General features: G+C 43.0%; 3 protein-coding genes across 3 annotated transcripts; 1 reads left to right on the forward strand and 2 right to left on the reverse strand.

Annotated features, from left to right (window-relative positions):
- Positions 1 to 2712: 2712 nt before the first annotated feature.
- c7b (complement component 7b) lies at positions 2713 to 8400 on the forward strand. Its single transcript, XM_014134762.2, has 17 exons — positions 2713 to 2939; positions 3025 to 3086; positions 3179 to 3254; positions 3365 to 3506; positions 3689 to 3836; positions 4026 to 4164; positions 4267 to 4395; positions 4500 to 4743; positions 4855 to 4968; positions 5184 to 5350; positions 5460 to 5688; positions 5867 to 6038; positions 6185 to 6272; positions 6391 to 6523; positions 7025 to 7213; positions 7350 to 7446; positions 7568 to 8400. The coding sequence occupies exons 1-17, from the start codon at positions 2934 to 2936 to the stop codon at positions 7869 to 7871; spliced, it is 2439 nt and encodes an 812-aa protein (XP_013990237.1). The 5' UTR covers positions 2713 to 2933; the 3' UTR covers positions 7872 to 8400.
- A 4346-nt stretch (positions 8401 to 12746) lies between these two features.
- rgs7bpb (regulator of G protein signaling 7 binding protein b) lies at positions 12747 to 16935 on the reverse strand. The gene is made up of 6 exons (XM_014134748.2): positions 15795 to 16935; positions 15108 to 15280; positions 14243 to 14373; positions 13947 to 14091; positions 13664 to 13734; positions 12747 to 13563 (listed from the first exon to the last, which is right to left on the reverse strand). The coding sequence occupies exons 1-6, from the start codon at positions 15942 to 15944 to the stop codon at positions 13472 to 13474; spliced, it is 762 nt and encodes a 253-aa protein (XP_013990223.1). The 5' UTR covers positions 15945 to 16935; the 3' UTR covers positions 12747 to 13471.
- Positions 16936 to 17864: 929 nt separating this feature from the next.
- On the reverse strand, positions 17865 to 23987 carry rnf180b (ring finger protein 180b). The gene is made up of 7 exons (XM_014134734.2): positions 23885 to 23987; positions 23049 to 23154; positions 21596 to 21694; positions 20630 to 21478; positions 19173 to 19386; positions 18902 to 19027; positions 17865 to 18606 (listed from the first exon to the last, which is right to left on the reverse strand). Exons 2-7 carry the CDS (start codon positions 23127 to 23129, stop codon positions 18413 to 18415), a joined length of 1563 nt encoding a protein of 520 aa, XP_013990209.1. The 5' UTR covers positions 23130 to 23154; positions 23885 to 23987; the 3' UTR covers positions 17865 to 18412.
- Positions 23988 to 24430: the final 443 nt, after the last annotated feature.

Genomic DNA, 24430 nt, shown 5'->3' on the forward strand with positions numbered 1-24430 from the left:
AAAAAGGGTTCCAAAACGGTTCTTTGTGGATGGACAGGATTCTACCAAGAACCGTTTGGATCAGAATAACCCATTTTGGTAGACAAGGGTTCTTTGTAAGGCAAAGGGTTCTACCTAAAACCTTTAACATCCAAATAACACTTTTTTGAAGAAAAGGTTCTTTGATGATTCTTTGGAAGGCGAGAACGATTCTTTGGCAGGCAAGAAAGGTTCTACATAGAACCAAATAGAATATTTCCCAGCATGCCTTATTGCAGGTAGATTCTCAGAATTGCTTGTTTTGCTGTAATATCACATTGATTGGTTGATAAATATGATGCTACACAAAGATAAATAACATACAGTTTTCTAAACTAATCCAATGTGATGGAGTTATTGCATCCGTTAATGAGATGGTCTTCCCTACCCTGGCAGTCATTCTGAATGCAGGTTGTGGGTGATTAAAAAAAGTCTGGCTGGATTCCAATAGGAATTACACATCACTTTGCAGGCCAGTATAATGCGACTATGCAAAATGTGTACAAAAAAAGTAAATGTAAAATTTCAATGTAAAATGTATGTGTAGCAGAAAAGCTGTAAAAACAAACAAGATATGTGTCCTCCGAAGAGGGTGGATGGGTTAATAATAATAAAAGAAAAAAGGAAAAAAAAGACAAGTCTTTGGTCTCTTTGAAATCGTTCCCTGTAGTTCGGAAATGTTTTCTGAAGTGCAACACTACACTGTCCTCCAATGCCCCAGTTGAGTGCCTTTTCAGCTATGGTGGAAACCTGTTTACCCCTCAGAGAAACAGGATGTCTGATGCTCATCTACAGCATGTCCTCTTGCTGCAATACAACAGCAATTTCTGCCTTCAATCATCTCAGTAGGCTAGCTTTAGAATAGGCCTACTGCAATGCCATGTCTGATATGTAGGTTTATTGCACCTAGCTGTACTTTTTTTGCTTAAACTTAAAAAACTACTTGGTGGACTAAATGTGTGATTACATTACGGATTACATTTAAAAAGTAACTTACCCAACCCTGAATATGGGGACCTGGCCAACTGGATGAACCTGGTATGATCATGTGTCTCTTTGACCCTGCTGGCCGATCGTAGGACTACATGTGTGTATAATAAATGTTTAAACATGTATTCTCTCTCGTCATTGCCTTCCACAGGGAAAGATGGTGAAGGGAATGGGAAGGCCTATGGACCTAGTGGCCAATGCATGAACCAAAGTGGTGGTGACCATGGAACATTCTGCTATGGTACACAAGTACCTATGGTACTTCATACACATTACCTTTTACCCTATACTAGTGTCCCTAACCTAATACACTATATGGTAGTAGTGTACCCTATTCTAAATACTATAGTAAAACCTTTCTCCCTCCACTCAACGGGGGGCAAACATAAAATCCTGGAGGGTTGTACTCTGCACAGTGTTAATAGGGTGATCACTGAAAAGGTGAGCTTTCTTTAACTTGACTTCTGCAGGCAGTGTCAATCCCCTCTTCCTGTATGCACTGAGCCACTCACTCTCTTTCCCTGTCACCCTCTGTCTCCCAGGCAGTTTTATGATGTTGACAAGACCAGCGACCTCAATCTTATAGAGATATGGGAGGGACTGACTCCTGATGACATCAGAGTATGCACTGGCACAGACTTTGCTGTCAGTTTGACTACCATAGAAGCCTATCCTTCATCTCAGCTGATGAATCATGAAATAAGCATGCTGACTCATCCATACAAATAATATCGACACTGAATGTTCTGTGCTTCCATTATAATGCATGACGCATAACTCGTTGATCATTGTTTGTGTTTATCTTGATAGGTGTCCCCAAATCTAAGACCAATGCAGCAGATCTGAACCCAGTGACTGTAAAACCATTTCTGCACAGCACAAAATCTTTCTTTTAACATTCCACATGGCCATAGTGTTACATATGAGGACATGTACTGAGGACATGTACTGTACACACCACATCACTCTGGGAGAGAGGAATACATTAGTGAAAGAGAAATACTGTATGTTTAAGATGGCCGGGGCCTGCAGGCTTGGTGATGGTATTGACCGTTGACAGCAGAGAGGATAACAGGGAGTCAGTGGGCTACAATGTGCCCATGGATTACAACAGATTCAGCCTGTTGAAGAATACACTGCACTGCAATGAGTGGTCATTCAAAAGCTGTATATTTGATGTTATTAATGTCTGATTGTTTTTATTTTAAAATGACACCTCTAACTACCTCCAATAAAAATCTGTACTTGAGTTTTTCAGTAAAATGTGAAACTCAAAAGCTAAAAACATACAATTATTTTTGTTCAGTATGGGATGATAACAACCCTGTCAGCTGCTGTATTGTGTCTGGTTGATATCATACAGTCAGTCATACATTACATATACATTTGCTTGGGAGCAACTGGAGTAGAAAAACTCATACAATTTGGCTCTACTATCTTGGGTAAATACAGGCTTGTGACATTTGCACCAGTTGTGTGGAGCAGAGAAACTCATCCTGGAAAAACAATGATTGCGCAACTCCCTCCCAACTCAGAAACAAAGTCCCGGTGCTGTTTGAACAAAAACACTTTTATTTCATGATTGTACATGCAGTTTTACCTAATACCATCACAAAAACCTTGACACCACCAATACTTTTACTAGAAATGAATAAAAGCCCATGGAAAAATGGATAGAAATATACTGATTAGGTTTGTTGCTGGCACAGGGCTACAGGGCCCCCATTAATTACGCATCAAGCAAGGGAGGGGAAAATGGGTCCTTATTGTTGTCTGGCTGGGGGAAAGAACATGAGTGTTTCTCCAGTGTGGAATGTCCTGAACTCTGGGTGCTGTTGAGTAAGCTCTCTCTTCACTAGCTATATGAGCTGGGCTCACTGTGCTGGGCCAGAGGAAAAGACCTGTCTGTCTCTGTGGTGTGCATTATGAAGGTAAGGAGTTCTCACTTATCCTCTCAACATGAATGATGATTACTATAACTCTATCTGACCATGTGAATGTCATTATTTCTCCTAGCTGAACTTGGATGTAACTCTGTCCTGTTTGACTCTGTTACTCTCCCTTCTCCCTCACATTCGGTATGTACTGAGAACCTGAATGTCTCATTCATCGTTGACATTTACCATTCTACGTAAAAGCTGAACATGATTGTCTCTATCCGTCCACTTAGCTGTGAGCGTCCTGTGAACTGCAGATGGGGACTTTATGGGGAATGGTCTGAATGCGATGGCTGCACAAAAACACAGGTACACACAGTCAATCACACGCACACACTTAATTGCATGGACTTCAAGAAAGGAAGATTTAAAAAAAAAAACTTGCATGTATTAATATGATGCTTTCTGAATATTTACAGGTTCGCACACGGACTGTTGAGGTGTTTGCCCAGTATCAGGGCAGTCCATGCTCTGGGGCGGCTTCTCAGAGTCAAGAGTGTGTCCCCAAGAAAGGATGTCCCTTGGACACAGGCTGTGGAGAAAGGTTCCGCTGTTCCTCAGGTACTTTTTAAAATCCACATGAAGCCAGTAAAAATAAGTAATTTTTGTCTATTTCTGCACTGTGTACTGAATTAGTGTATTGTTTAGTATGTGTATTTTCATCTCATACAGGTGACCGATGTGTATGTATGTGCATATACGATTCATAAACAACAACAACAACATATGTATGTGTATCTTAGGACAGTGTGTGAGCCTCTCTCTGGTATGTAACGGAGACCAGGACTGTGAGGAGGGCGGGACAGACGAGAGACACTGTGATGCTGACAACAGCCACTATGTGTGTGACCTGGACAAGACTCCTCCCAACTCTGACCAAACTGGCAAAGGGTAGGCACGCCCCCCTCTACCACTAACATCATATGACATGTAAATTTGATGTGATGAGTTTTGCTTGTGTTTTTCTTAATGGTCACTTTGCATTGGCTATACTGTATTTCCCAGCATGTTGATGTGATAATCCAGTGTTGAAGATGTGCAGATAGGTATCTGAGTTAAGGTTTGTATTGTCCCCTGTAGGTATGATGTGCTGACAGGGAAGTTCAGGTCTGGTGTCATTAACACACTAAGCTTCGGAGGGCAGTGCAGGAAGGTTTTCAGTGGAGACCACAAGACCTTCTACAGATTGCCTCAGAGTATCCTCAGGTACACCTTCCAGGTGAGCTATACTATACTACATGAGACTGCAGGTTTGGTTTAGTAACAGGTAGTAACTTACTGGTGAAGTAATACAACTACAATCTGTGAGATCTCTTCCTAGGTGGTGGTTGAGAATGACTTCACCGATGAGGCCTATGAGAGCTCCTGGTCCTACATGAAGCACATCCAGGACAACGCCTTATGGGGACATGATCGCCGCACTTTTCACACAGAGCTCAACAAAGACAAGGTGACTCACTGAGACTATAGCTGGTTGATGACAATATAGCCCTGCGTGAGTTTGTAGAGTATGATGGTTAGGTCTTATATGCGTGTGTCCCTCTCTTCTGCCAGTCTCACAGGCTGCTGATCATAAAGAATCAGGTGGAGCTAGCCCAGTTCCAGAACACTGTGCCCCAGTACGTCACTCTGGCTGAGGGCTTCTGGAAGGCGCTGTCCTCCCTCCCAACCACGTACAGTTACCCAGCCTACCGCTCCCTCCTGCAGACCTATGGCACCCACTACTTGTCAGAGGGGGCCCTGGGGGGCCAGTACCAGGCCCTGCTGGAGTTTGACAACGAGGCCCTCAAAGAGACCAGTGAGTAGGACCCCTTTCTCACCAGATAGAGACACATAACTGTTAAATATGGTATTCATTGCATTGAATACATTGCACATTCTTTTTGATTTCCTCTTTCTCTGACTGAAGGCACAACAGATACAGAGTACCAACGGTGTGTTACGAAGAAGAAGCGCCGCTTGTTCAGGAAAAAGGTCAAAACCACATGTGAGAAACTGGTGGACTCTCTCAAAACCTCTAAAGGTAGGTCCAACAAGTTTCTATGTCACCCTTAGGAAACCTTATATACACGGTATGCACCACGAGTGCTAAAATGAATCAAAAACAACACAGTAGTAGAAAATATCAACTAGTCTGAAATGTTAACAATAGAAAGGTACTGAATTGAATAGGTCTGAATTGACAATAAAAGATGCATTGTATGTAATCACCTCTGTCAACCATGATCCTGTCTGCAGAGTATAACAACAACAAGCTGCCTATTAAGACCAATGTCATCGGTGGAGACACGTCCTTCATAGCTGGCCTGAGTGTCCTGGACCTGGAGAACCCTGAGGCCAATGGACAAATGTATGACAAGTGGGCCCGCTCCGTCAAGGACTTCCCTCAGGTCATCAAAATGAAGGTAGCATAATCACATACATCTCATATAACTATAAACTTTTTAGTCAATTTATATCATATTTTTTGGGATGCCATCATGTTATACTGTATCATGTCCATCCATATTGTAGCTGCGGCCTCTGTATGAGCTGGTGAAGATGGTGCAGTGTGCCGGGCTGAAGAAGCTCCATCTGAAGAGAGCTACAGAGGAGTACCTTGAAGAGGAGCATCCCTGCCACTGCCGGCCCTGCCACAACAACGGGCAGCCCCTGCTGACTGGCACAGAGTGTAAATGTGTCTGCAGGCCTGGTACCTCGGGCCCTGCCTGTGAAAGTGGCACTGTTATAGGGGAGCAGCCAGGTAAACAACCTAAATTGCTCACTTCCTGTACTGACTTGTCCACTGACACTGTATTGTTCCTACAGGCCCCGTGCCTCTGACACTGAGCCAGCAAGATTTCAGATCAATGTATGATGTTGTGCATTTATCCATAATGATTGACTTATAAATGTGATATTTTGGCTCTGTCTTTAATAAGGGGTGATCCATGGGAGCTGGAGCTGCTGGTCGTCATGGGGATCTTGTTCTCAAAGTCAAATGTCAAGGTCTAGGACCTGCACTAACCCTGCCCCCAGGCGAGGGGGCCTCCATTGTGTGGGGCTGCCCACAGAACATACTTCCTGTGAAGAGCCAGACCTACAACATTTACAGTGAGGAAACTTGACCTCTCACCAAATACTCTTTGTACAACAAGCACACATTAGCACAGTAGCTACAGTTACAATAACCTCAGTAGACTTGACCAGTTGCCACATCTGCTTCAGAGTATGGGGGTTGACTGTGTGTTTATCTGCAGGATGATGGAGCCTCAGTGTTTTGGTCTCTCTATAAGTCCACCGAAGGCATGTAGAGCCCCGCCAGCTCTGAGGAATGGCTTTGTCCTGGTAATGGTCACCTTTCCATTCCTGTTATCTATTGCAGAATTCAATAACCTTCAAGGAAGTGTGTGTGAATTTGTCTGCTGTATGTTGTGAAAAAGCATCAATGTGTATTTGTATCTAGAGCCCCAGAGATGTATACCTTGTAGGCAGTAAGATTGAGTACTCCTGCATAGAGGGCCACTACATCACTGGAGAAACTGTGGCTGAGTGCACTGACAACAACAGCTGGACCAGAGGACCATTGGAGTGCAAGAGTAGGTACTCAAAGGGTTAACTTTTTAAAACACTGAGGTTGGATCTGACTCACTCAAACCACAGAGTTTCTAAACCCAGAGGCGCAACATCACAAGACGTCCCGGGAACGCTTGCAAAGCAGACCAGGCTTGGGTTTGGGGTTTGAGAAGTGTTGAGAGAAGTGAGAAGTGAACAATTCTTCTTTAGATGTTCATTTTCTCAGGATGTAAAGGCACAACCTAGATTTGAGACAAGGTCTTAAGTAGTTGAACATGTTATTACTCTGACTTCGTAAAAGTGACAAGCTGACACGTTTTCATTTTCGTGCCGTTGATTTGAGAGACTGCACATAAACAGCTTGAGCGAGACAACCGTTAGACCCAATTACGAGTTTCTACGCATGAGCTTAGCTAGCCAACGTCGCCATGACATTGCCAACAAGTTTGATCGGGGATTTCTATTGGAGACGCAGTTTTAGCCTATCTTCATACTGTACTGTCTTTGCTCAAACTATATTCTAGGTGCAACATGTGATGTTCCGTCCCTTGAGAATGATGTCACAGGCACGCCTTGGAAAGTGATCTATCAAATTGGGGACAGTGTGTCCCTGTCCTGTCCTGTGGGGATGATGAGAGAGGGCATGGCAGAGATCGTCTGCAGCTCCAGTCTGCAGTGGTCTCCATCCCCAGACAGCATAAGGTGCAGAGAGGGTAAGAGATCCAGAGATTGAACTGCTACATGGGAATCAAGAAAGCAAATTCTTACCATCTTTGCTCTGAAATTAAATGAGGAGGCATCCCATTCCATTAAATATTCATTTTGATGTGTTTATTCTGTGTGTGCCAGTGCCAAAGGGCCCCACCCCTCCACTTGGCTTGAACTGCAAATTATGGGAAACACCAGGAAAGAGTCAGTGTGTGTGTAAGCTTCCATACCAATGCCAGTGAGTATTTCAACTGCAGTCTTTTCACATTTCTTGACTTTTGACAGGGTAATACAACTAAGTATATACAACCAACTGGAAATAAACAAGATATTTTTATCTGATTATTTTTCTCTTAAAGGCCATCCTTGCAGTTATGTGCCACTCTCCACACAGGCAGAACAAGTAAATTGGGCATGTGTCAACTTGGAGCTCTGCAGTGTCTGGGGCGGAGCTTCAAGCTGGTGAAGGACAGTGATTGTGATTGGTCGGATCAGGGGCTCACTTCCTGCCAGGAGGAGTGCTTTGACACCTCCGTCCAGCTCTGTGTCAAACTACCAGACAGTGCTGTTGCTGTGACAATGTCAGAATGTGAGGTGGGGGCTCGGAGGTGCCAGGGGGAGCAGTTTGATGTGGTCAGCATCAAGGCCTGTTCTGCACTTTAAAACATGATTCTTAACCATTAATTGTAATGTTTTTTTTTTACATAGAAGAGAGTAGTCCCTTATATTCTAATAAAGTGTAGATCAAGGTAGAGCTATCCATTTTCTACTCTACATGGTAATAGAGAGAACTATGCCACTAAGCTTTTGACTTCAGATAACTTTTTTGGACTTTCTTTATTGGTTGAAATTTGGCCATAGAATCAATGAATGAAAAACACATATTTTCAATGACACCTTGTCAACTTCCGTAAAATATGTATTTTATCTTTCATTCAGCACCTAAAATGCACCTGATTTCAATGTCTGGATAGTACGTATTTTCAATGTCCGGAAAATACTTATTTTTGACGTCCGTATAAGATGTATTATAACCTTTCATTCAGTACCAGAAATGCACGTTATGTCAACGTCTGGAAAATATGTCTAAAAGATGACTGGGATTGTTGCAAGTTTTAAATAAAAGAGCATTAGACAAAAAAGGTTACTTTTTTGTTAATTTCAATTAAACGCTACGTTATGACACAATAGAGTTGATTGCATTAAGTGAATTTTTTTTTAAATGTCACAATACCAGTACAAAATAACCTGCAAAGAAGTTAACAACAAACTACATTTTAGCAAATTAAGTTGAACCAAGCTGCAGCTGAAACGGAACAAAATGTGCTCTTTCTGAACGTTAGTCTTTACAGTTAAATGTAGTGTGTGCTCTATGGTATTATGGACAAGGAGAGAGTGATAGAATATGGGAAGAGGATGGGTACAGCAGGACCTGAATATGTGGACTCTTCACACAGGCCTTCATTGAGAATCTCAAACACCATCTTTCTACACTTGATGGCAGCCATGGAGCACAGGGTCATACTCCTTTTGTTCTGGGTCTTTAGCAGCTTCACACAGAACATGTGTTCTCCCTCAGGACAGTCCTGGGGAACTTCACACAGACATTGTTTGGACTCTGAGTGCACAAAGACAAAGGGTAAGAGCAACATGTATATGAAATTATTTTGCTATGTTGAAATCCTATCAACAAATTAATCTTTGACAAATAATTATTTGTATTGCATCTTAACTAGTTAAAACTATTTTCAGATAAGGTTATTTCAGCTGAACGTGGTCAAGTGCTATCTGACACATAGAGGGAATGTGTGGCCAGTCAGAGTTACCGGTGCAACCCTTACACTCGTAACAGATGTCAGAGTTGCAGGGCTCCTGGACTGAGCTCTTGGCAGACATGGTGGCACTGAACTTGGCCCAGTCCAGGCTGACCACATCCTTGTCACATGGACCTACATTCATGGAGAAGAGCTGGTCACCATGGCAACAACCCGGGTGGAAACCACAGTAGGACATCATCATACCACTGCCAACTTCAACATTGAAGATGCAAACTCGTTTTTGTATGGGCTGCAATGCACACAACACACACAAAGGTGGAGCACACACAGACATGGAAACCATAGATCAATACAAGTAGAGCTAACATTAAAAGGCTCTTAACCATCCATTAATATTACATTATTCATGACTTAACGAAGATTGATAAATGAAAGTGCTCACATGCAAGTCTCTCACCCCACGCAAATACATTTGGAACTATCATGCCTCTCTCCTCCCCCACATTGAGTGTTAGAAACAAACAACTTATCTGGACCGACACACAGACAGGACAAAAATCCAATTACGTCACTATGCAATTGAATCCTATTGTCAATCATATGATCTTCACTTAATTGTCGATAAACTATATGATGACTTAAAAAGGACACCAACATCCTCTAATGTTTCTTCAAAGCCCCTTTGAACAGTCTCCACCTATTTTGCAGTGCAGGTCATCGGGAAGTGAAGGCTCCCAGGTTAGACTCTTGCAACAGCGTTAGAAGCCCCGCCCTGGCGGTGTCATGCCTTTGTCAGTGCAGTCAAGTCCCACAGAGTGGCCCACCTCGCACTACTTTAAAATCATTGAGTTAATAAAGCCTCTATACAAACATGGTTTCTTTTTTGCTTTCTTGAGTAAGGCAGCTCCAAAATGCAGGTGTTTCAGCCTAGCTCAGTGCTTTCTGTGGTGGTGGGGCAGCCAGTGGAAAATACGGAGTGTAGGGGTTGATAATGTTCTCTAGTTGCGCCGTGATTGGCTCAGTGTTCTGTCACTCATGGAGACACTACGTCACTGCCAAATCTAGGTGTAGAGCTCGAAAATTCAAGCCCCTTGGGTGCTGCCATAGAGTTATATTAGAAGTGCCAATCCAAGAAGGCTTAAAGTCATTGGCCACAGATAAAATTAAGTCAAATCACGTTATATCTACAGTATATTTAATTGGATTGATCATGTCAACATCATACTTTCAAAATATTAGCTAGCAGTCATCATAAATCAAGTCAACAATCTACTGGCAAATCCTTTTTAATCCTTGTCACATGAAGAGAAATTACAGATAAAACCGATCGGTGCTCATCGGCCATTGGACATAAGCATTACACAACAAATTGGAAATCTCAAATTCAACAATGAGTGGTTTGGAAGGAATCGGTGGCTAACTGCAAGCATTGCAAAGCAATTACTAGCCTGCTATTTAGTGGAGTGGGTGTGTTGTCCCAATTCTCGGTTTAAGGTTCTCTTTAACTATTTTAAAATGATAAACATTCAACGTTGGTCATGCTGTAAATCCAGCATGATTTCTGCCACAATCAAAACAACTGTTAACTCAGAACTGGGAAGTCTGACTTCAGTGAGTTCAAGAAAACTCGGAATTGTCAATCGGGAACTTGGGCCTCTTTCTACAACTACGACCTGAAGATCACTGACGTCATCATGATTCGACCCTGTTTTTTTCGGAGTTCCCAGTTGTCTTGAAAGCAACATAAATCCAGAGAAAGACAGACTTTGATGACAAAGTTTAAAGACGAAATTTGCCCACGAAGGACCGCCACGTGCCACCTTCCTGTTCAAGGGAGCACAGCACAAAAAGGTGAGTCCAAAAATGTCTTGTATGCTGCTGCATAAATTATGTAATATGCCAGGAAGATATGTATACTGTAGCTAAGAAAGTAATACTAAGTGTATGTTGGAATGAAATTCCAGATGGAATGATTGCGCCAGAGGGTAGGGAAGCCGTCTTATCGGCTCTTAACCAACCATGCTATTTTGTTTGTTTTTTCGCGTTGTTCGTAACTTGTTTTGTACATATGTTGCTGCTACCATCTCTTGGGACAAAAAAGAGCTCCTGGACATCAGAACTGGGATTACTCACCTCAAATTGGACGAGGAGTTCTTGTTCAATGAGTCAGACGCGAGGGATATACTACGGACACCCGACCAGGCCCAGATCCACGTGATTCGCTGGAAAAGGAAACACACTACCGTTCAAAAGTTTGGGGTCACTTAGAAATGTCCTTGTTTTTGAAAGAAAAGCACATTTAATGAAGCTGCCAGTTGAGAACTTGTGAGGCGTCTGTTAATCAACCTAGACACTAATGTACTTGTCCTCTTGCGCAGTTGTGCACTGGGGCCTCCCACTCCTCTTTCTACAACATTGACAATGTCTACACTGTATTTCTGATCAATTTGATGTTATTTTAATGGACAAAAAAATGTGCTTCTCTTTCAAAAACAAGGACATTTCTAAGTGACCCCAAACTTTTGAACGGCAGTGTATGTCTACGGGTATGACTTCATATATCCCTCACAAATGATTGGTTATTTAACTTGTCTGTCAAAGAGGACACCCCCTTCCTGCATCAGCCACAAACCCGAGCCTAATAGATAAGACAAAAAAAGACTGAAGACTCTAACACGGAACCCAAACCGGCTTCACGCGTGCGCCATCATGCATACATTTATTTTGTCCCCCCACACCAAAAGCGATCACGACACGCAGGTTAAAATATCAAAACAGACCAACTACATTAATTTGGGGACAGGTCGAAAAACATTAAACATTTATGGCAATTTAGCTAGCTAGCTTGCACTTGCTAGCTAATTTGTCCTATTTAGATAGCTTGCTGTTGCTAGCTAATTTGTCCTGGGATATAAACATTGAGTTGTTATTTTACCTGAAATGCACAAGGTCCTCTACTCCGACAATTAATCCACACATAAAATGGTCAACCGAATCATTTCTAGTCATCTCTCCTCCTTCCAGGCCTTTTCTTCTCTGGACTTTATATTGCGATTGGCAACTTTCAGAAATTAGGTGCATTACCGCCACCGACCTCGTTCGTCTTTCAGTCACCCACGTGGGTATAACCAATGAGGAGATGGCACGTGGGTACCTACTTCTATAAACCAATGAGGAGGTGGGAGAGACAGGACTTGCTGCGCGATCTGCGTCACAAATAGAACTGAATTCTATTTTAGCCCTTGGCAAAACAGACGTTCGTTGGCGCGCGTGAGCAGTGTGGGTACAATAATTGAATAACATAGATTTCTAAATTTATTTTGCACGCACACAACGCAAGCGGTGTAGTCAGCCTGTAAGCCATGACAACACAAAGTTCAAAGTTCCCAAGTCTTCCAAACCCTCCTTTCGCAACCTTCCATCCTGTCCCCTTACTGGAAGAAGTGTCTGGAAATTCCAGATTCCAGTAATATTCACCAGCTGTAAGTTGTCTCTACAACTCTGACCCCTGACACTCCCTTGAGTGTGGAAAGAGAGGGGTCATGGGTGGAACACTGAGTTCCTGTCACACTGATAAAATATAAAATAGTTTCATGTTGTGATTGATGAAGTTTATAGCTTTGCAAGTACCCACAACTACAAAGAATAGGTCCATTTATCTCCTTCATGTGAAGTATACTTTAGGCGGACATCATGTGTGGGCTCTGAAACCAACAAGACACAACAGATCAGAGCCTCTCTATAAACCAGACAAAAAGGATTCTTTAAATACAAAAAGTTTATTCACATTATAAAATGGCCTATACATACCTGTCAGCCGTAGAACAATCTATAGCACAACATCTATACACTACACATCTACCACAGTACAAATAGCAATATTCATGCTGTACACTTTCGGCCAAGACATCAAAATAAATCAATGCAAACGATTTAGACATCCAATCTTTAGATAATCTATAGTTAAATTATTCAAAGAAAGTTTCATACAAAACATTTACCACCATTTATATACTGTATTTACATTAAATGAGAAATGTTTTTGATATGGAGCATTGCAAAGCCCTTGTGATGGAAAAAGTAAGTTAGAGACAGATTTCCTTTTCATGGAAGACTGCAAAAGAAGCATTGCACAGTGAAGAAATATAATGACATTCTGAGGAAGATGTCTAAAGGCAAAGATTAGGCAAAGCTGTCTACCAACATACTGCATCTCTCATGGCATCAGTTTGGCACATCTGTTTGTGCTCGTCTATAGACCTAAGGGTCCTCCTTTTCTACAAAGAGAGACAGCTTGAATAATATAATAGCAAAATATGCATGTTTGTAACATTATATTTGAATAGCTTTTTATACATATAATCATATTACAAAATAAAGACAGACTGATCAGAAAGTTCCTTCCCCAAATGGCAGTAATAACATGTAAGGTGTTGTGTAGGGTTGGTGTGCTGCCCTTGCTGCTGCCTGCAGGACCCAACTGACTCAGCCAGACACCAGGCAGCAGAACCCAGAGAAGCGCCTCTTCCTCTGCCTGACTAGTGGGTATTGAGTGAGATTCAGCAGACTGCTGTCATCTAGACAACACAGACAGAGGAACCTGAGTACAGTGCAGTGCCTTCCATCTCGTGTATCTTTCATGATTTAACACACTCTTACAGTACAAATGCTACTTACCTTGGTTTTTTAGTGGTAAAGGCATGGTCTCCCTAAGTTTGCTGAGTAGGTTTCTCATCTCTCGCATGTCCCTGAGGAGACAGGGTGAATCGTGGGTAAATCCATTTACATGGTCACAGAGGAAGCCTACACACAAACTGAAACATGAACGTCTACTATAACTTGTAATGTCCAATCTGTTGATAATCCTATTCATGTATGGCTTAAACAGTACTATCTGGCCTGGGCTTTCTGTTGACCATGAGAGACCATGAGTGTGTAAGCATATTGCATTACACTATACCTCTCTATGTTTTCAATATCGGTGCACACCAGCCAGGACTCATGTTGGTAGTCCACAGGTGAGGAGGAGCGCTCCTCCAGGATGGGTACATCAGAGCTCTCATCCATCTTGAAGTCCAGCCTGGGCTCCGGGTACGAATCCTTTCCTGGGATATGATCAACATATAATACTGGGTAACCTGTGATGCCGTGTATTTCATATTGTAGCTACTTATTTCATTGTGTAGACATACTAGTCTCCATCTTGACATTTATCTGAACTATCCTGCCCTCTGCTGGTTGAGATTGGTATTTCACCTTTCCTGTGGAGCTGCAGTACCCCCAATAGACACATGGACTTGAGCATCTCCGTGATGAACATCTCCAGGCAGCACTGCAGCTGGATGAAGAGCCGGCAGATCTCTGGGTGGATCTCCCCATCCTCTGGCCTACAACACATACAGTAGGAGAATGGACAGTTTCAAATCTTATCACTGGCTCCTATTCTAGCCCTTCGTGAATCCCCCTGGATCTAAAGCAGGGGTGGGCAACTTTGGTGGGGACCACAAAACATCTGAACTCATCATGGGGGGCCACAGTGGCTTAAGGTTCTGCATATCCACATCCATACCCACACATGCAGTCGATAAGGCCCTAAGTAACATTTTATTAATCCATGGGCCAACAAAAGGGGGGCCGCAGGGCTAATTGCCCATCCTTGCTCTAAAGAGACTGGAGGTGTGATGGGTCTTTAATGGCTAAGGGAAGAGCAGATCATTTATCAGTAGATTACACTAAGCAACAAGGACAGCTCCAGGGGCAATTGAAGACATCAACATATCACGTCCAGTAACTGTATCATAGATTCCAAGTAGCCCACTGTACAGGCTTGGGGTGCATTTTATTTGAATTCAAGTCAATTCAGGAAGTAGTCTACATTGAAATTCAAATTTAAATCCTTTTTATTCGTTTTTAGTCAAATGTGGAATTGGAATTTGGTTTACTTTCTGAATTGAAATGGAATTGAACCCAACCCTGCTACTGTATTTAATTATCCTGTCGAATAGCAGGGCTTGGATTGACACACTAGCACCGTGGACAGCTCCAGTGACGATTGAAGACGTCAACAGATCACATTCATTAAACTGTAGCCTATCGTATATCGTAGACGCAGATTCCTTACCCAGACCCAGATATCACGGTGAGGTTCTGATGGGCAGCTTGGGCCATAGCGCATCCTTTGGTCCTGGTACGGTGCAGCACGGCCCGTAAAGAGGGACAATCGGCAGAAATCTCTCCAATAGAGATGACCTGTTCTCGGTACAGCGCCACTAGAGTGTTGAATTCTTGGACAGTCTGAGAAGCAACATGTACAATAACCCCTTTCAGCAAGTAAATGCATAGCTCCATAGGTTTTCAAGGGCCCAATATAGGCCTAAACTTTAATAACACTACCGCACTATAAAGACACACACATATATATATATATATATATATACATTCATATATACACACAACTACTAATTGTGACACATTGGTGTAATATTGTAGTAGCTATCCTTGTGGCATGCCCTTCTGAGTGCAACATATATTATTTAGTCTATCGCACCTTAAAGCGTTAAGAAACCATTCAAGGACATTCTTAAATGAATTTCTCTATAGCTCCTGGACTCCCATCTACGACTTAGTTGGCAGATAAATGTAGCTTGGTAAGAAAATGTCTCTGGTTAATTATATTTAGAATATCTAGCGTTGCGCATTTTAATTTGTTGTGGGTAAAATATATATAGGATAGTGTCTGCTCTTATACTAGTACGGCAGAAATAACTCCATTGCTTTTACCACTAATGCACGATAGATCATATCTCACCATCCTACAGTCGCCTACCGCCCGCTGGGCTTTCCGCGCGCTCTCGGTGCTCTCCCGGCGCTCGGGGTCCCTCTGCGGTGGTTTGCCGAGCTGGAAAATGTTCGCTGCGGATCTGGGGCGGTTAACGCGCCCGTTCGGTGCAGAACACATGCATACACAGTCACTGATAAAATCCCACGTACAGCCTATCTATAATATTCGTATGTTCAGCTTGCAGGACGAGAGCAAGTAGTGGACGGCTCGCAGCTTCTTCTCTGCATCTCTCTCCTCAGCGGCGAAGCGAGTCACCTTCACCCCAGCAGAAGGCCAACTGCGGCTGAACGGTCTTCTGTCGTGCCTTCACCTGAGAAGCGAATTCACCGGGAGCCTGAGCCAACCATTTGTCACTGCTACGGCATCCCGTTAACTGTTGAGGCGTCGACGACTCCAAAGCAAGCGGGTCTGTCGCAGGAAAGTATTGAGAATAAACGTAAATATCTCCAAATATTATTCGTATCTGGCATGAGCAACAGCACATTCAAAGACCAGCAGGAATATGAATGCTCAAAGTAAATCTCATCAATTTAAGCACATCACTGCCTCCCGACTGATGTGAGATACAGAAGAATACAGACATACAGGCTACTGTTGGCTGCAAGCAAACCAATGTATTATTGTCACCACAATTGCAAACCAATGAAAACTGTACATTTGACACATAACTTACCAGAGATTTGGCAATTTGTTCTGTAAAATGTATATAAGATGTCTATCATTGGTAATACACTGAATGACACACTGGTAAGACAACATATTACAATGAGTCCCTGCAACACACAAAATTGCAACAGTACTAAAATACACTATATATACAAAAGTATGTGGACACCCTTCAAATCAGTGGATTCGGCTATTTCACGCATACCTGTTGCTGAAAGGTGTATAAAATCGGTGTATAAAATCTCCATAGACAAACATCGACAGCAGAATGGCCTTACTGAAGAGCTCAGGGTCTTTCAATGTAGCGCCTCATAGAGATGCCACCTTTCCAACAAGTCAGTTTGTCAAATTTCTGCCCTGCTAGAGCTGACCCGGTCAAGTGCTGTTATTGTGAAGTGGAAATGTCTAGGAGCAACAAGGGCTCAGCCATGAAGTGGTAGGCCACAGAAGATCACAGAACGGGACCGCCGAGTGCTGAAGCGTGTAGCGCGTAAAAATCATCTGTCCTGGGTTGCAACACTCACTACCGAGTTCCAAACTGCCTCTGGAAGCAACTCCAGCAGAAGAACTGTTCATGAAATGGGTTTCCATGGCTGAGCAGCCGCACACAAGTCTAAGATCACCATGCGTAATGCTAATTGTCGGCTGGAGTGGTGTAAAGCTCTCCACCATTGGACTTTGGAGCTGTGGAAACTCGTTCTCCGGAGTGATGAATCACACTTTACTGGCAGTCCCTCTGACAAATCTGGGTTTGGCAGATGCCAGGAGAACGCTACCTGCCCCAATGCAGTGCCAACTGTAAAGTTTGGTGAAGCAATAATGGTCCTGAGGATGGTTTTTATGGTTTGGGCTAGGCAACTTGGTTCCAGTGAAGGGAAATCTTAACATTGCAGCATACAATGATATTCCAGACAATTCTGTGCATCCAACTTTTGGGGAAGTCCCTTTCCTGTTTCAGCACGATAATGCCCCAGTGCACAAAGCGAGGTTCATACAGAAATGGTTTGTCGAGATAGGTGTGGAAGAACTTGAGTGGCCTGCACAGAGCCATGACCTCAACCGCATAGAACACCTTTGGGATGCATTGGAATGCCGACTGCGAGCCAAGCCTAAATCGCCCAACATCAGTGCCCGACCTCAGTAATGCCCTTGACCCAACCGCAATGTTCCAACATCTAGTGGAAAGCCTTCCCAGAAGAGTGGAAGTTGTTATAGCAGCAAGGGGGCAACTCCATATTAATGCCCATGATTTTGGAATGAGATGTTCGACGAGCAGGTGTCCACATACTTTTGGTCATGTAGTGCATATTGAATAAAACGTTTATAGTTATATGAGATGTACATTATCAATCAAAAGTTTGGACACACCTACTCATTAAAGGGTTTTCCTTTATTTTTACTATTTTCTACATTGTAGAATACTAGTGAAGACATCAAAACTATGAAATAACACATATGGAATCACGTAGTAACCAAAAAAGTGTTAAACAAATCAAAATATATTTAAAAGTAGCCACCCTTTGCCTTGATGACAGCTTTGCACACTCTTGGCATTCTCTCAACCAGCTTCACCTGGAATGCTTTTCCAACAGTCTTCCCACATATGCTGAGCACTTGTTGGCTGCTTTACAGTGAAAACATTTTGGGTAAAACTCTCACAAAATATGAAATAATCCCATCTACACAACTTCATGTGAGTACTGGTATTTCTATATATATATGACCTCCAAAACGGCAACAAAAAAACACCTCACAGTTCCAGTTCCACTCAGGACTGCTCATGATTCCAGTTAACATATGGAGGTGACAGGTGAGTTACCTGGCAGTAAGCACTATTAGGCACAATACTACATCATCCAGAACCCCAGCTGTACCATTTCTAGAGGTCAGCCATCACTGGCTAAACACACGAACAGCACTCAAGACAAGAAGAAGTATGCTAGAAAGCAAAGAACCAGCAGGGCCAGTATCCAGTTGAGAGAGTGGATGTAGATGATGACCAGGTCAATATCGAAGAACCAGCCGCGCATGTCGGCCAGGTCCAGGGCATCCAGGGCGAAGCCTGCTGGGGCAAAGTGCCACCACCTCCCTGGAGCCACCTGCCCCTGGTACCCTGTGATACAAACAGGAAAACTGGGGTCAGAAAGGGAGGCAGACACAGTCCCTAGTGTACACATTTACAATAATGGGTTTTTGTTTAGGACTGCTCAAGCCTGGCATGCTAGTTAACTAAAAGAGACATTCACTTTGTGAGAAACTCATTAGTTACATGAGAATTATAACATGTTTGTTGCATAAGAGCTTACAGGTACGCACAAAAATAAGACAAACTGAGTTACAGACGATCAGATGATCAGATATCTACTGCAAACAACACACAATATATCCACATCCACAATATACCTTACCCCAAAAGATGCGGAAACGTTTTCGGCAGTTGGGAAGAGGCCATTTAGCACAGTTGGCTTTTTGAAAGTTGTGTTTCCGTGAGTGGTAGACCTTCGGGAAAAAAGTCTTAGCTGTCTGGTTGAGCTCTGAAACCAAAAGGCAATTAAACAAATTTAGTTAAAACTCTCAAAGGGCTTCTTACTATTTACAGCTATGGAGAAAACAGCTATTTGTTATCAATAACGGAACCATTGGGAGGAGTATGCACCCTAAATTGATGCCGTAGCTCACCTTTCTGGAAGAGTGTGTGTGAGATGAGGGTGCGGCAGAGGGGACAGGGGGTGTTGGCCGGCCGGTTCTTGGCCAGAGTGCGGAGGCAGGGCTCACAGAAGATGTGGCCACAGGGGTGACAGCTATAGGGACTGAAGTAGACATCCAGGCACACGGCGCAAGTGTAGCCCTCTCTGTCCACCTCCTCACTGTCTGTTAGCAGCCCTGTCACACTCTATATACAATAAGATAAAATAATAGTGAGGCAATATGGAAAATAATATCCAACAGTATCACAGTTGCACTACTAATCTCTTGTGGACAGACACACGTAACATAAATGGTATCATAGCGTCTGTCAACAGACTGTGGGATGCAACAACTAGCAAGGATCTTTGTTTCTGGCACTTTGATTTGTCATCATCTTGCATCTTTTGAATTTCGGAAAGGGAGGGGACATTTGGCCCATTTGTTGCTTTTTACATCTCTTTGTTCACTTTGCACATGATGCTCACATATGATATGAGAGCACTCCAAATCAGCCCGTCAAGTGTCATTGTGAGAGAATACTGACAGGCTATAGAGTCTATGGTTTGGGCAGAACGGACGGCTTTTTGACATCCACTAGTCACCCCAATTCAGATTCCCATATCACAGAGACCGACTGTAACCATGACGAGAGTGGTTCGTGGAAGGGCTTGAGTTTACAAGCTATCAACCAAAAACGATTAAACTCATCTTGGCACAAGATTAGCCAACTTTATCAAACCACATAAATCAACCTCTAATCTGGGTACATCCACAAGAGAATGCCATGGTGTTGTTCTTTTCTACGGTCAGCTAGACTAGAACAAGCGTAGTACTTGTAGTCCACACTCCACAGTACTGTAAGTGTCTCTCAATCATATACACATCATATACACTGTAGGTCCACACTGGCCACTGTCAACCAACAATCTCTCTGCTACTGCTGACAACACAGGGAAATGTAGTCACCCACCTGGCAGGCAACACCCACCTCACTAATCTTCTGCGCTTGTGTTTGCTTAGCTTATCAAAGGCAAGATATAACTTTCCCCCTTTCCAGACACAGTCAAAGTAAGGTGAAGGACTTTGAAATGTGTGTCATACATGTAACTGCTTGTAGTAAACAGTGTCAGAATAACAACCACAGGGACTCCACTGTGGTCTTCTTGTCAGCTCAACAAAATGGTCAAGAATAATCTCACAAAAATGCAATGTAACTAAAATACTGGACAAACTAAACTGTATGAATGTTTGACTTACCATTACATGCATAACTCCATTAGACATTTCTGTTACAGCCAGATGTCTTTCTTACCGGCACTTATCTCAATTCAATTCAATGGCTTTATTGGCATGGGAAACATATGTTAACATTGCCAAAGCAAGTGTCTCTTTCTCTCTACCTGTAAATAACCGTCCCGATCTCAATTGAGGCCATGACCAATTCTCACCTGTTCCTGGGAGTGGAGCCAGCGTTCTTTCTTCCTCTGTTTCCTCCTCTGGCTCTTCAGCCGGTTCTTCTCTCTCTTGCTGAACCTTTGTAGGGCTGGAGAAGCATTGTTAGCTACTAGCTGGGCCTGGAGCTCTGCGGGGGTTCCCCTTCTCTCCTCCTCCACGGCCCCCTCCTGCTCTCCAGGGATGTGGGAGACATCTGGCCCTCTCAGGGAGAGAAGACGAGAACCAGGGGCCTCTCTAGTCAGAGGTGATAGGCAGGTAGGTGACCTAATAATACTAGTTGCAAATAGATGAGGGGTGTAGGACACAACAGGTGAATGGGGCAGCTGCTCTATCCCAGTCTTCACCTCTCCCTCAGTCACCTCTACAGGGCCAGTCTGGGAGCCAGAGCTACAGGAGGGTTCCAACCTGCCCCTCGCACCAGACTTCGTATGAGAAACAATGCTGGGGGAGCTCAATGGAACTGATTGGGTGGCTCTGATGTCAGCCAACTGGAAAAAGGCATCTGGGTGTGTTGTGATTGGTTGGCTCTCAGCGTTAAGGCGGGACACAGAAGTACAGCAGAGCTGTGAGCCAACCAGAAAGTCCTCCCTGACCTCTGACCTGTCCTGCTCACTGTGAGAACCCCCCGGCTCGCCCTTCAGGCAGCCCGGTCCTCCCCTACCTCTCGTCGTCTGCGGTCTGACCACATGAAGGTAGCGTTTGTGGTCCTGGTCGACCCGACTCTTGCTAAGGTGCACGGTGGACTCCTGACCACAGGGGCATTTGGTGTTGTTGAGAAAGTTGAAGCCACCCAGGCGAGCACCACAGTTCTCGCAGTTCAGCTTCCCCACTGTCCACTGGGCCTGCAGAAAGAGGACATTAGAACAGAAAGAACTGATAGGCTTGTCTCAAATTTGTATCCAAAAGAACACAGTGCAAATCAAACACTAGTACACACCTGTACAAACACAAACCCTTACCTGGTGAACTGACGTCAGTATCCACTCTGGCAGTGTATCAACGTTCATGTGCCAGACGCTGCATGTACCTGCTGCCGTTGTGTCATCATCAGGCACTATCTGTAGGGAGATAAACTCCCATCTTTACCCAGTACAGACCCGGTCAACTCCTAACCATATGTTATAACACCAGCCTGGCTCTCCCTACTAAAGAAACATTGCTCTTTTCCTTTTATGAACTGAACAGGAGTGAAGGACCTATGGTGAAACTCCGTCTGATGCACGGTTTTGTTTATTTCATATAAGCAGAATAGTGAAATGTATGTGCCTGCGTAAATGTGAATGTATAATTGGTTGAATGAGTGAGTCTTAAGTGGTTTAGGTAAAAGCAGCACTGTGCATTGCGAAAGCTATGTGTTGTTGTCTATAGTGATGTACAGTAGCCTAAGTGTATGAAAGTGTATATACTTATTTGAAATGTGTGTAGTTATGTCCTTGAGTTGTTATTGTCTATTGATGTGTCATGTTTTGTGTGGACCCCAGGAAGAGTAGCTGCTGTGTTAGCAGCGACTAATGGGGATGCTAATAAAATGCTAAAAAAGCCACGTGCTGCTCCATTTTCTCCCCTACCACTGAGAGACTTTACATCAGGGGTAGGAAACTAGATTCAGCCATGGGCCAATTTTTGTCAGAGAGGATGGTGAACATAATTAAGATAACTTGTACAGTGCATATTGACAACTAAACGCAAAAAGAGATGGAATTTGAAAATAACAATCCTTTCATACCTTGATTCCATTGAGAATATTGTATTTGTGGGAACACTTGGGAACAGACTTTTAGTTGAATTCCTGGTGGTTTAAGTATTTTTTTTACATATACATTTTTTATTCTAAAAACTTTTGGGGGAAAAATAAAATATGTTGCCGACCCCTTCTTTACAACCCTGGTTGGGGCAAGGAGAAGGATGGAAGCAACACTGTTACAGTTACATGAATCAGAATGTGAGCTATGGATCCATATGGTTCCACCAGCTGAGGTCATGACTTCATGAACTTTAGGAGGGAATGACAGGATTGTTTGGACTGCAGTCACTGACCTTTAGGGGCTGTGTGTAAGAAATGTCTCAGAGTAAGGGTGGTGATTTAGGATCAGTTTTGCCTTTTAGATTACAATAAATAAGATTACATGGACTGGGGGAAATTATCCTAGATCAGCATTCCTACTCTGAGGCTTTGTTTAGACAGACAGCCCAATTCTCTTGATTTCTTCAGATGAGCTCTGAAAAAGATCTGATGTGATTGGTCAAAATACCAATTAGTCGAAAACATCAGAATTGGGCTGCCTGTGCGAACGCAGCATGAGATGCTTGATGGACAGCCACTTAAATATTGCCTTGGGAGTCAGAGCTAGAATGCTTTCCTATGTGCTTTACATACACTATACTAGCTGTAAAAGTAACCCCGTCACTCACCGGATGCAGGCATGTTGTGTCTACAAAGCCTTTACGACACTTCCTGCAGCGGAGCATAGCCACCGCCCCTGGGTTGTCCATGGAGACCGATGTCTGCTATTCTCATCTGCCACAGAATCAATGAAAAAGAGGGCACAGTAGGCTAAATGCCAACACACAGACAAATAGGCAGGGAGCATGTATTTCCTCTCATGGAGAGGATACCAGAACATGTGATATACATTCAGCACAGGTGATAAGGCTCATGGGAATTTTTCTGAAGCACTGTTAGAAGATGAACCCAAATAAGGCTGAATCCCAATATGATCCATGTGATGATGACTCTTGAGTATTCAGAAAAACTGCTGGAAAACAGTTTACTGTATGTGTACCTCTATTCGTATATAGCCTACATTTTAACATAACTGACAACATTTCAACTAAGAGTCATAATTGAGACAGTAGGCCTATCTACTCAACCTTGCTCATGGATGCAGTTACTCTAACCGTGCATGGCCATACCTATACAGTAGCGTCACGCTAAATTCATGATATAACAGCTAATAAACATTTAGGCTTTATTTAGATAGTCTTTTATTTACTACGTAAATAAAAAAATACAACAAAAAAGGCAACATCCAAATGTAAATGATTATTATTAATAGCGTGAAATACAAAACAAGCCATGCCAGCTGAGCTAAATCTAGCAAGCAAAAATCTAAAAACTAAACTCCTCTCCTCTCGTGAGGCGGTGTGCCGCTAGTTCAACATTTCCGTTCATTCTTTTTGACAAATGCAAATGCTTATGACGATGGCTTTTGAAACAATTGCCATAATGAAAAAATAACATATCCTACCTGGGATTTCCAAATTCCTATGCGTTCCCTTCGAAACGATTAATTAACAATTTAATAGAAGAAAAATTCGTCCGAAAGTTAGAGGACAATGACGTCATTGATTTATGTTACGGAGGGTCAGACGCACCAAACTTCACAAGTAATCCACTCTGCCATGTAGGTCTACGCCAGGTGGCAGCATCAGACCTGGTCACAGCGGGGTACGCTGACCATGGTGCTGATCTGAGAAATAACTTCAATAAATTCCATATCTTTATTTTTAAGCAAGAACAAAAATGGCAGATTCGTTTGTAATATTTTCGTAATTGAGAAAGGACAGGCATAGCCCTATGGTTTCCGTTACAGCTGTGGTTTTCTAGAATAATTGAGGCTATTGCTCATATCTAAACATTGAATAATAAATACATCATACAAATAAAAACGTTGAAAACGACTGTGTGTGTGTGTGTGTGTGTGTGTGTCTATGCCAATTCATTGTTATTAGTGCTCTATCAAATCCTGTTGGTAAAGGGATGATAGCACCTGCATCTCACTGCGCGCACTCTC

This window comes from Salmo salar, chromosome ssa01 (genome assembly GCF_905237065.1).
Source record: "Salmo salar chromosome ssa01, Ssal_v3.1, whole genome shotgun sequence".
NCBI lineage: Eukaryota > Metazoa > Chordata > Actinopteri > Salmoniformes > Salmonidae > Salmo > Salmo salar.

What these genes read in the sequence shown, in the direction of transcription:
- rnf180b (XM_014134734.2), bottom strand. Translation starts at nt 23,129, where the DNA reads ATGGACAACCCAGGGGCGGTGGCTATGCTCCGCTGCAGGAAGTGTCGT. An exon ending in ACACAACATGCCTGCATCCG is followed by an intron (nt 21,695 to 23,048) that starts GTGAGTGACGGG and finishes ATCTCCCTACAG; the next exon opens with ATAGTGCCTGATGATGACAC. An exon ending in TACTGACGTCAGTTCACCAG is followed by an intron (nt 21,479 to 21,595) that starts GTAAGGGTTTGT and finishes CTCTTTCTGCAG; the next exon opens with GCCCAGTGGACAGTGGGGAA.
- rgs7bpb (XM_014134748.2), bottom strand. Translation starts at nt 15,944, where the DNA reads ATGTGTTCTGCACCGAACGGGCGCGTTAACCGCCCCAGATCCGCAGCG. An exon ending in ACCGTGATATCTGGGTCTGG is followed by an intron (nt 14,374 to 15,107) that starts GTAAGGAATCTG and finishes TATGTGTTGTAG; the next exon opens with GCCAGAGGATGGGGAGATCC. An exon ending in ACTGCAGCTCCACAGGAAAG is followed by an intron (nt 14,092 to 14,242) that starts GTGAAATACCAA and finishes ATCATATCCCAG; the next exon opens with GAAAGGATTCGTACCCGGAG.
- c7b (XM_014134762.2), top strand. An exon ending in ATGGCTGCACAAAAACACAG is followed by an intron (nt 3,255 to 3,364) that starts GTACACACAGTC and finishes GAATATTTACAG; the next exon opens with GTTCGCACACGGACTGTTGA. An exon ending in TCCTCAGGTACACCTTCCAG is followed by an intron (nt 4,165 to 4,266) that starts GTGAGCTATACT and finishes ATCTCTTCCTAG; the next exon opens with GTGGTGGTTGAGAATGACTT.